The 12,322-nt window shown below is 34.7% G+C and overlaps 1 protein-coding gene across 18 annotated transcripts in view; it reads right to left on the reverse strand.

Moving 5' to 3' along the window:
* The window catches only part of CREM (cAMP responsive element modulator), a 70,042-nt gene that overhangs the window by 1,753 nt on the left and 55,967 nt on the right, over positions 1–12,322 (reverse strand). For 10 of the 18 annotated variants that reach the window (XM_080810075.1, XM_080810074.1, XM_080810087.1 and 7 more), the window contains 2 exons: positions 8,138–8,173; positions 4,306–4,462 (listed from right to left, as the gene is read on the reverse strand). In XM_080810075.1, the coding sequence (XP_080666201.1) occupies positions 4,306–4,462; positions 8,138–8,173 (193 nt within the window). The remainder of the gene's footprint in view (positions 1–4,305; positions 4,463–8,137; positions 8,174–12,322) is intronic. The other 8 variants (XM_080810077.1, XM_080810076.1, XM_080810073.1 and 5 more) reach the window with 1 other exon arrangement.

The following is a 12,322-nucleotide window of genomic DNA, read 5'->3' on the forward strand; positions in this document are numbered from 1 at the left end:
ATAAGCTCGACCATGACTGCAAGAAGCAGTTTATTGGCTAGAAAACAACATGGATAAAGACAATGGTAAGCAAGTCACACACATTTTCATAAACCATAATGAAATGGACTCCGCTTCTGAAAATTAAGGAAGGAAAGGAGGGATAGCACAGAATCCAGCACTCAATAATTCAGGCAATTTAAACCCACGAAGTGAGAGCACCAATATTAAAACCTCGGAAAGGAAGCTACTATAACCCAAAACTCTATGTCAAGACTGTTTTCCAATCACGTGCATTTACTACCCAATCTACGGATCTTTAAAGCGCTATAGGCATGCCCAAAAGAAGGAACAGACCAGCCAAAGCAACAAACACAAATACACAGATGAGTTAGTCATTCTCATGCATAACCCCACCAAAAAATAATAAATAGAGCCAACATTTTTCTCTTTTTCCTTTTTGTCAGGGTGGGAAGGGGTGGCAACTATTTCCTTTAACTCCTCTGTAGAATATACCCTCTGATAATAGTGTTCTTTTGGAGGAGTCAACTGAAAATGACTGCTTTGGGGTACACTTCAGATCAAAAAAGCCTATGTTGAAAGAGATAACTCAAACATATATTAACAGGAGTTGTGTTGGATGTCTAAACACCAGTTACTATAATGCTAGCTAGCACTGCTGCAATTCTGAACCAGGAGTGATGTGTACAACAGATTTGGCCAATTCTGTTTTATTTTTAGGATAGTTGACTCACTAACAACTGGTTATCTGTTTTTTTCTCCGTGGGGCCAAGTGTCAGCAGAAAAAAGACCTTGAAATCCCAGTGAACTGCAGGAAAAAACCAACCCTGACTTCCTAGCCAAGAACAATGCACTCACCCTGTGAACTCACCAAGTTCTCAGGCTTCTCAACTAGTTAACGAGAAAATTAAAAAAATATAAGAAGTAAACTGAATCTGACAAATACAGATTGATTTAATCTCAGTGATGCATAGGGAAAAACTGAGAACAAATCCAACCACACATAAAATTTGCAACTCTTCTTTCTATAAAGAACTAAAATACATTTATGAATACCAATGTTTTCATGATTGAATCATTATATTAAATTCTAGATCTGGAAGGAAGATAATCACTCTACAAAACATGTTATCATTAAATGAAATTTTACATGTGTAATAGCAGTGCTTGATATTTATTTTTTAATTTCTTTACCAAGGTGTACTATCTATTGTAAATATAATTCATATCTCGTGTGGGAATGGTGCAGGTTACCAGTCAAAATGTTCCAAGCACCAAGCTTTAAATGATCGCACCAGTAGATGGTACATTCCCAAGTACTTCCCAGCTATGGAAAACACCTGTTTCTTCTATTAATAGCTAGCTCAGTTTTTGGGCCTTGCTTTTGTCTGGATATATCCTCAGCATGGAGAGGAAGTACATGGCAAAGAGGAAATGCTGACAAGGCTGTAAAGAAATATAAATTGTTGCTGGACTAGGAGAAATATCTATCAGATCTGTCATAAATGCCAGCCAAAGAATAAAAAGAGAATGCATGAGAGGTCTTTCACGTTAATAAGAAAACCTACGTACTCTCCATGAAGTGAAATCTGAAGCTTACTCTGAGGTCTCTTTGAGGTGACTCTGGAATAGTGCAGCGGGCAGGCTCTGGAAGAAAGACTGCCTGATTGCACATCCAGGTTCTGTCCAGTGTGGGCTGCGTGATCTTAACCAGCTCATTATTTAACCACTCTGAGCCTCAGTCCCTCATCTGGAAAGTAAGGATAATAACCAGACCGGGTTTCATGTGCAAGTTATGTCAGAGTTAAAGAAACGGTAGAAACAAAGCACTTACAACCTGCATATGGTACTTGCTCTGCTGAGTCTCCTGTTAGCCATTTATCATCGGCTCTTCCCTTGTCCTGCTCTTAGACTGAGATATGGAAAGCTAAGATAGACCCTTCTCAGAATTCCTTGCAGCTAGAGATTCTATTAGCTATTTCTAGCCAAGAAAACGCAGGTGAAAGATGCTGTGAGGACCTGCCAGAAGTTTTCAGAAGATCCAGAAGCTCTGGACCTTCTCCTTTCTTCCTGCCTGTTGTGATCCTAAGAACAAATGTCATCTGCAAAAGCTGACAGGGCAGGGAGGAGAAGTCTGGATCCCTGACGACACTGCTGAGCCTTTGTTCTGGCTGCACGTACCTCTGGACCAGTCACATAAGATCAAAATAACACCTGTGAGGTGAAGGCTCCATCTCCCTGGGTTATTTACAGCTCAAACACAAACACTACCCAATAGCTGTTATTAGCGAATTATTTTTTTAAATGTAAAATTTCACGACTGTTTTCCGCAGGGAAATTTCTTATTTATGTGTAGGTAGCTATGGGGCACTTTTAGAGGAACCCACTTGCCCAATATTTCACTATTTCATTGATAGTTCTACTGACATTTTTTTTTAAATCTAAAAAACAAAAGGGAAATAAGAATGCTACTTTCTAGGTCTTTTTATTTTCTTTAGGAAAATAAGACATCAATGAACAATTTTACAGTTTGCATTATTACTATACTTTATATTTCTAAACTGAATTCTGTGAGCATAGAAGCAAATGTTTTCATAGCTCCCTAAGATCTCAGAAAGGACAGTTTTAAAATATCCATATTCCTCCACCAGATCTAAGTTAGAGATCTCTGATAGTAAGACTTGCATAGAACAACTATGTGTGATACTATGTGAGCCTCACCCATTCAGCCCCTTCAGGATTTCTGAATAAAATGCTGACAATGAAAAATAGGAACCCAGCATAACTTAGTCAACCTGGAACAATCACTGATAAAGACGTGCGTATCTTAAATGATCTTAGTTTGGGTAATCGGTTGTATTTTCCAGGGTATAAAACTCCATCTAGTGATCTGTGATAGCTACGATGTTTGGGAACTAAAGCCAACTTAAGGAGTCCTGTATTATATAAAAATGTGACCTTTATTTATTTAATATTTTATTTATTTATTTGATAGAGAGAGCAAACAAACAAGGGGAGGGTCAGAGGGAAAAGTAGACTCCCCACTGAGCAGAGAGCCTGATCAGGACCCGATCCCAGGACCCTGGGATCATGACCTGAGCAGAGGGCAGATGCTTAACTGACTGAGCCACCCGGGTACCCTCAAAATATGACATTTAAAGGGATGTTAGTAAGCTGAATATAGCTTCTGCGGATTCACATTCAGTTACAAAGGACTGTCACAAAGTCAGTACTTATTTCTGAATTGTAGTAGCTCGAAAGTCACAATTTCTAGACTAACTAGCTTGCTAATGCCTACTAACAAACCACCACCACATGGTCCTGGTCAGAGGTGAGCACATGATGTCATCTGAAATGTACTGTTTTCTTACAATGAGGATATATATGATTTAACACTTAGGAATAAGATGACCAAATGACTTGGAGAACTCTTAGACTATTCTGTTCATTTTGAAAATCAGATTAGTTTGTACCATTTTCCATCATAAAAACTAACCCAAGAAATAATATACAAGTCAAATTAAAGAATTTTGGAAACAGCATTTTTATGACATACTCCTATTTAAAAAATAAAATTACAGCAACATGGTACAAGAGTAAGTGAGAAAATGAGAGTGTGAACTGAAAGTACATATGCTATAATATTAGTAGGTATCTCTAAGTGATAGGGCTCTGAATAATTTTGTTTCTTTCTTTGCTTTGTATTTGCACTTGACCAAAATTTATCAGAATTAATATGTATTTCAGTATAATAGATAAAAACAAAGTTACAAAATAGATAAAAGGAAACTACATACAAAAGGCTTAGAAAATTCTATTTATTTATGTAAACCCTACCCCCAAAACAGGGATTGAACCCATGACCCCAAGATCAAGTGTTGCATGTTCTACTGACTAAGTAGAACCGGGTGCCCCTAAGAGGTTTAGCAATTCTTTACTCACACTTAAATTTATTTTGCTCATAAAGAAGCAAAGAAATTACACTTATCACCTATTTCACAAAGTAAATACCAAGTAAAAAATAAATCTTTATTTGTAATAAAGCACTTGCATCATCATTAAGAAAATTAATGTATCTTTTAGATATTACTGTTACCACACGTAGGGATGTGCCTCCTGCTGATGAAATGGCACTCTGATGACAAGATAATCTAATTATGGTCACATGCAGAGCACAAACCCCAAAATGCCACAGAACATGTAACTTGGGAGAAATGACTCAGGAAAAGCAATTTTTTTAAAAGCCCCACAGCAATAAGTTGTGTGTCCAATAGGTGTTTACTGGTTTCCGGTGAAACATCCTACCTGTTTTTCATTAGCCTCAGCTCTCGTTTGCGTGTTGCTTCTTCGGCTAGTTGCTGGGGACTGTGCAAGCTTCCTGGCGAGGCAGCCATCACTACTCCCTGTGGCAAAGCAGTTGTAGGAGCTCGGATCTGGTAAGTCGGCATGTCACCAGTGGCGGCTGCAATGAAACAAAATATGACAAGTTTATATAAACAATTTACAACTTGATCTTTTATATAAAACTGACCTGGAAATAACATACTTCTATAGGTCATAAGAAGTGACCTTGCTAATATTTAAGATGATTATTTCGAGCATTAAAGTCTTAGGTATCAAAGATCTTCAGCATTTGGAACAATAATATTCAGCATGCTCTATACAGTTAAGGTAGAAAAATGCCCCCATACATTTTAGAAAGGTTTTAACAAAGGCTAAATTAGGGAGGCTTTTCAACTGCTCTTTGGGAAAAAAAGCCCTGATGTGTTTATCAATTCACATGATATAAATATTTTCACTATGGCCAATTTCAAGCTACCAGTATGACCTCTTGGAAGGTGGAGATGAGAAGACATACACAGTAAGTAGGACACCATACAGATAAAAGAGATGTAAATAACCTCAAGAGCATAGATAAAATTATGAGAAGTGATGAGTTTTGAGTATTTATAGTTTTTAACACAATCTATTTGTTAAATATATATGTATTTCTTTGTATATATTTAATTTTTAACAATGGCTCTTTTTACAACCAGCTCACAAAAACCCTGAAAATTTAATAATCACTCTAGCATACCGGTGGGAGCTGGCTCTAGCATACCACTGCAAAAATGTTAATTAAGCAGAACATCTCCATTCTCTGAATATTCCAGATAAGAGATTTTCCTGTCCCCTATACCATGCCTGAGACAGTTACTGGATGTCCTTAAATATAAGTCCTACTACCAGAAGATGACTGAGGCTCGCTGTCTTTTCAGTTTAAAAACCAAAACAAAATAAAGAACAAAACAGCAAAGCTCTACTTAAATCTAATTTCTCTGGGGGATGATCATTTTTGTCTTAAGTAGGTTTCTTGAGATAATAATACATTTCTAAGTATTCACTTAAAAAACTTTTCTAATTATAGTGCAATCATAGTTAAACAACAGACTTAATATTCACTTAGTATTCATACTGAATACTAAAAGTCCTCCAGGTTTCCTAATTTATACTCAACATTTGCCTTTCTACTCTAATGAACATAGCTTCCTAGAAGAGACAGATGGATTTAAGTGATGAAATATGTTTCTACCACCACTGTTTCAACTTTGAGAATGTATGGTCCAGAGTTAATCTGACACTCTAAGAGATTACAAAATTAATGCTGTCTCAAAGCTAACTACAAGATAAAGGTTTTTAAAAAGTTACCAAATCCTACAAAAATCGGTCTGAACCAATGCCAATCAAAACAGAAAACACATCACTTCCATATTTCATTAAAATGCATTATAACCATTGAGTAAGAACTGAAATTTTACCCAAAAGGGACACGAAGACTTTTTTTTACAAATGAAAATACCTACGCAGTTTAAAAGATCAATCAAAAACTGATCTAGGTGCTCCTTTTTGGGTAAATGTCAGGGTTTTTTTTCCCCCTAGAGCTTAAGAATTAGGTGAAAATATTTTTTAGACTTTCAAAAAAGAGCTTTGAGGGAAGATCACTTAAAGGTCTTCATAACATTAACAAAAATACCACTTATAAGGATGCACTTCTCCTTCCTTCTACATATAATCTTAAAAACAATTGTGACAAATAGTAACTGATAAGTACAATGATCACCAGCAAAATCTCTATCAATAATAAAATTGGGGAAAATCCTAAATTTTTGTGACTATTTAAAATTCTGTATATACAGTTATCTCATTGTATATCATAGAGTATCTCAGCTTTGAAATATTTAAGAAGATAATTTTAAAAACAGTTTTAACTGTTAACTGACTCAAGATTTTTCTATTTTAACCATATTGTCAGAGGAGGTAGACTGGAACACAGAATAACAGAGTTCTCTCCTCTTTTCTCTTTACCCACATCCAGGGAAGAAGGTTATGGGATAATAAAGGTTGACACAATGGAACAGCTAGAGGTTACATAGGCTTTCTAAAACTGGAACAATAGCCAGTGACGAATGAGAAGTTTATGTGTCATCGTGTTGACATTCGCAGGGGGCATGGGTACAGACCTTGGTCTAGGGCTGTTCTTTTGCAAAGTCTGGTTACAGAGAAATGCAATAAAATTAATACAGGGGTTTGTTATACTTTCTCTCTCCCTCTCCTTTTGTATGCATCTGCTATTTTCTGTCCTATAAAGTTAGAGCAGAATTCTCATACGATATGTAAAAGTTAGTTTAGGAGTATTCATTCTTTTTTTAAAGAGGAAAAGAAGGGGGGTAGGTATGCTTCGTAGATGAAGACTAAAGTTCATTCATTGGTCTTACAAGCAGAAATGTTTCTAAACTTTTGCCTGCTTCCAAAAGCTGAAACCACCCTCAAAGGACCAAATTTGGCAATTCAATAGAAGCAATTCAAAAGAATTATTCTTAAAACATTCTGAGTAACAGCTCAGAAAAAAGATATCACTTTAAAATGATAACTTGGAGGGGATGATATATTTGGATATATTAGTTCTGGGACGTTAGCTAATAAATTGGGTTTTATTGCAATGTTTCAGATACTCTATATATTTATCTCCTTCAACAAAAATCAGATTGCAGGTCATTAGTTCAAGACAGAAATATGAATTGGCATTAATTAGTAGGAGTTAATATACATTTCTGTAATATCCTAAGGAATCTATATGATGGTACACTTTAAGTGGTCACAGAGTAAATGTCAATGGATAAATTCCATATCTCAAATAGGATCTTATCAGTAAATACACTAAAAAGATATGGGCAAAGAGAATCTCTTGTTTTGAGAAAATCCAAATGTCAGAAAGTTTTGTTGCTGAAAGAAGTGATTAAAAAAAGTTTTTATCTTGGTTAGCTTCAGTTTGCAATGTTACCAATTCAGTGGCAATTAAAAGCAGATTCAATACCTAGAATCACAGTTCAAAGAACCACCTTACCATCTTTGATGACATATTCTTATCCCTGTACATCTATCAAGGCCAATTCCTATTCTGGCTAACTACTAAATGTGTGTCCACATTATTTATTCTAGAATTTCTCTGTATACATTATTTCTGATAATAAATGAGTCACCAGTGGGGCTATCATTTTGTGACTGAAGAAAGATAATAAATAAAAGATATTTCTATGCTAATTTTATTCTAAGGCAGCAAAAACTTTAAAGACAAGCCGGGGGTGTCTTTTTCAGCTGGTACTCCCTATAACCTAGCACAGTGTCTGGCATATCATGGGTGCTCAGTGGGTTTACATGCACACCACGAAGGAAATTTTGAACTTCCCAGGGTTTTGTCATTTGAATGTTTAAAATAAGCAGTATTATTATGTAAGACTATTATTAGCTATTATTATAGCTAAGTCTTTAAGTCTTTAACACTAAGGCGTGAGAAGCCCTTATAAGATGCTATGTATTTATTCAAACTGGCATTATTTCCTAATCTTCCTTTACATAGGAGTCATTTCACCTGGCATTTGAGAAGCAGACGAGTTCTAATTAGTGTTTTCCACTATCTACCTCCTGACAGGAATTTTTTTTTAGGTTTAGCATCAAATATTTCATGGAAAAAGAAAATTCCTAGAATTCTCAATTCTGGTCATTAGGCTTCATACCTCTCTTCGCAAGCTTTAAACACGGTACAGTAGAAAAAGCATGGGATCTGGAGTCTGGATTCTAGTCCAGCTCTGCCACTTACCAGCCATGTGACTTGGGGCAAGTTCAGTTTCCTCATCTGTAAAATGGGGATACATTATCTCATTTAATACTCACAATAAACCCTGTAATGTATGTCAAAGTGTCTAGCACAGTGCCTGGCACATGGTAGGCATTCAGCAAATGTTAGTTCCCTTCCTCTTCCCTTCCTTAAGTTCTGAAAGACAATGTTCCAAATTATGCTTATACTGTATATTAGTTAAAAGGCATATAACATCCATAAAAATATTTTCCTCTGGAGTTTCCCTTCTAACAAACCTGGGTAAGAGAATGATTGAAACGTATGTCTCTTATTCCTTATTTTGTTTAAAAATATGCCTATTAAAAATGTCTAAAATTTATATAGTATTTTATTATATTCCTTTAGAGAATAAATTAGAAGATGATAAAAGTCCTTTTCAATGTTTATAATCATTTAGAATAGAACCTCAAAGGTGGAGAATCATAAGTAACCATATTATAGTCTCATCAGACTGCTAATAAGAAAACTAACTGAAAAGCCTCACAAGTCAAAGAGGTATTTGTTTCTTCCTAACAAAGAAAGAAATAAGAAACTCAGCCAAATGCCTATCTTGATAGTTTTCAAAGTGGAACAACTTATCCACATCCCAAATAATGGTGATTTTGCTTGTTTATTCATCTACTAATTGATATCTCTGTAGTACTGAGCACATTAACTGAAAAAAAACATTTTTATAAATGGAGCGCCTACCTTCATATGTCATTTCGCTAGGTGTCCGTTATCCCAAATCTACCTAAGTAACAAGCAACAGAGCTAACTTTGAAGTTGTACTGATAAGCAGGGGACTTCTTTTCCCTAGCTCCAAGAAGCTACGGACATCTTTACTTTTCTTTTTTCCTTCTCTCCCTCCCATCCACAGTGCCAGGGCACACAATGCCCAAATCAGCCTTGTCCTTGCCTGTGTCTCACACTGTCAAAACCTTTCCCTTCTCCACTGCTCTATTTTTTCCAGGAAAACTAAATCCTGATTAACTGACTATTTAGGCACTGAACAGTTTCAAATTTGTTACAATAATTATAGTAGTTAGACCACAAAGAATTAAATCAGTAACTATTTTTACTTTAAGTTATATATAAGGGAACTTCCTGAGTTGTTTACTGAAAATCTTGAGTAAAAAAAAAATCTATGTAAAAGATATTATAAATATTGACATGAAAAGTTCTGTATGGGGCGCCTGGGTGGCTCAGTGGGTTAAGCCGCTGCCTTCGGCTCAGGTCATGATCTCAGGGTCCTGGGATTGAGTCCCGCATCGGGCTCTCTGCTCAGCAGGGAGCCTGCTTCCCTCTCTCTCTCTCTCTGCCTGCCTCTCTGCCTACTTGTGATCTCTCTCTGTCAAATAAATAAATAAAATCTTTAAAAAAAAAAAAAAAAGAAAAGAAAAGTTCTGTATATTATCAAATATATACTCTATTGCCCTGTGAGGGTAATAATAAAATTCTAGAAAAAAAATCCACTTTGACTATTTAAAATGATGCTAGCTTTATTTTGTATGTTTTCTGAGTAGTATGTAGTATGCTGTGGTAACACATCTAAAATTAGCATGAATTAATCAGGTGAATTTTGAGGAGCAATGTAATATGGTGTGAACAGAACCAGACAAGGTCTGGTCTTAAAGTCTGAAGGTCCAAACTGGTTCACCACTTGTTAGCTTTGTGAGCTTGGAAGAGTTATTTACCACTCTGATCCATGTTATTATATGAAAATATAATATCTGCTCTGAGCACATCAGTAAAAATACATGGAAACTGCTTCTCCTCATGGGTATTTAAATAGTTTCCTCAGCGAGGCCTATCCAGATCCTTTAACCTATATTACCTGTTTCCTGTAGGTCTCTCACCATCTGATTGTTTGATAGCACTGAACACATCTGTATTTGTATTTATATTGTAACACTACAATTTTTTAAAAGCTTACATAAATTCAAAGTATCATAATTATTTTATTAGGCAATATATTCATATAGGCAAATAAAACTGGGCAGAGTGAAACAATCATCCCGAAAAATATTTCATTGAAATGTTTTTCAAAAATATTGGGAATGCAGAACAATGGAAATTTCAGTAAAACTTCCATACAGATTCGGAGTTTTATTAAAACTTAAGGTAGCTAAATGACTTTTTTCACTTCCACCATGATTATAATTTGCTTTGCTGGCAAGTTTAAGAAACTGTTATACCTGATCCAAACCTTTCTTTTATGTGAAAATTCCCCCAAAATAAGCTTTTCAAATGCCTTTCTTTCACAAGGAGAAATGTATCCTTATTCTCATGCATCAAATATTAACTAAGACACTATTTTCCAAATTTGAATGAGTTGGAATATTTATTTTTAATAATTCAGAAATCCAGGCTAAATATAATATATTAGAGTTTTTAAGACTCAGAGACTAAAAGATATGGAGTGAGGCTCTTAACATAATTAGCTTATAATAATAAAAATAAATAAATAAAATTATAAATAAATAAATAAATAAAAATTTAAAAATAAAAATAAAAAAAATAATAAAAATAAAGGAAGCCAAAAACTACTTCTAATGAAAATTTAAACTATACCCACAAGTCTCAATAATACAATTTTATAAACTATAGCTGTTCACTTTCCACATTTTATTCCATGATCCTATAAATAAATACCTAAAAGCTTTTCCCATACCAGTCATTGTTAGCCTGATTTTGGTCTGGGCAAGTTTTTCAAACTATAAGTTTTAAACCATTAGTGGGTCATAAAATCAATTTCATGAGCAACAGAAAAAATAGAAAAGTACATTATATCTCTACTATACTTAAAGATAAGCACTTTTAAAAAAGCAAAGCAACCAAAAACACTGCAGGGCTTAAACTCATGACCCTTAGATCAAGACCTGAGCTGTGATCAAGAGTCAGAATTAACCAACTGAGTTACCCAGGCACCCAAAGATAAGCATTAGAGACAAACCAGAAGAGACTCCTAATCATAGGAAACAAAATGAGGGTTGCTGAAGGGGAGGGAGGTGAGGGGAAGAGGTAGCAGGGTGCTGGACATTAAGGAGGGAATGTGATGTAATGAGCACTGAGTATTACGTAAGACTGATGAATCAAGGACCTCTCCCTCTGAAACCAACAATAAGATGTTATTTTATATGTTAATTAATTGAATTTAAGTAAAAATTTAAAAAGAAAACTTGTTTTATGTACACACACACACACACACACACAGAGGTATACAACATCATGATGTAAAACGTGGGTCATGATCAAAAATATGTGTAAGTCAAAGATCTACATCGGCCCATGTGGTTCACCAATCCATACAGTAGGTCCTCTACTATTACTTAAAAAAAGTCTCTTAAACACTGTGCTCTTCCAGTTCCTCAAAACAAACAAATAAAACTTTTTCATTTTTAAACAGCATTTCAAAATAGAATTGGTTATGTGAAAACTGATCAGATTTCTAAAAATAATGATTTCCAAAGCACAATGAGGTCTTGTGAAAAAAGTTTGATATTTTTAAATTTTAGCATTTCAAAAATTTTAAATTGGAAGTAACTCATGTATGGGTAAAACTGTGAAACAAAGCTCTTCAAGGACAGTGTATGTTCATTCCATACACATAAATGTATAAGAATGTTCACTTACAAGCAATGACTAAAAATATATGCAAAGTTTTACTTTAAACTTTCATCTTTAAATATATTGTGAATTTTCAAATCTTTTTTTTTTTATTTTTAATCTTCTCTCATGGTTAGACCTGAGAATTGGAATTAAAGTCTTAGTAAAGAAAGATATAAGCCAACTAATGATTTTTAGCAAATAAATACATGCGCAAAATGCCTTTTGCTTCTAGAATCATATTGCAGTATTTAAGATTATTTTAAGGCCATCTGTATCTTACAATAAACTTGTCATTTGAGAGTTTTAGCATCTATAGCTTTTCTAAAATTTCACAAAAACTTGATAAAAATAATAGTGCATCAAGATAATTTTCAAAACGCTTTAATACAGGTTTTAGTTGCTCAGATCATTGGAGTGTTTCCATCTAGGAAGAGGATTTAGACCCACTAACTCTGAAAAGCTAAACTGTGGTGAAGCTGTTTACAATCATCTTCGTGATTTCAACTGCAAATTCAGAACTTGGTTAGAAATGAGACACCACCGAAAAAAACAACA

Source organism: Martes martes (assembly GCF_963455335.1).
Source record: "Martes martes genome assembly, chromosome: 8".
NCBI lineage: Eukaryota > Metazoa > Chordata > Mammalia > Carnivora > Mustelidae > Martes > Martes martes.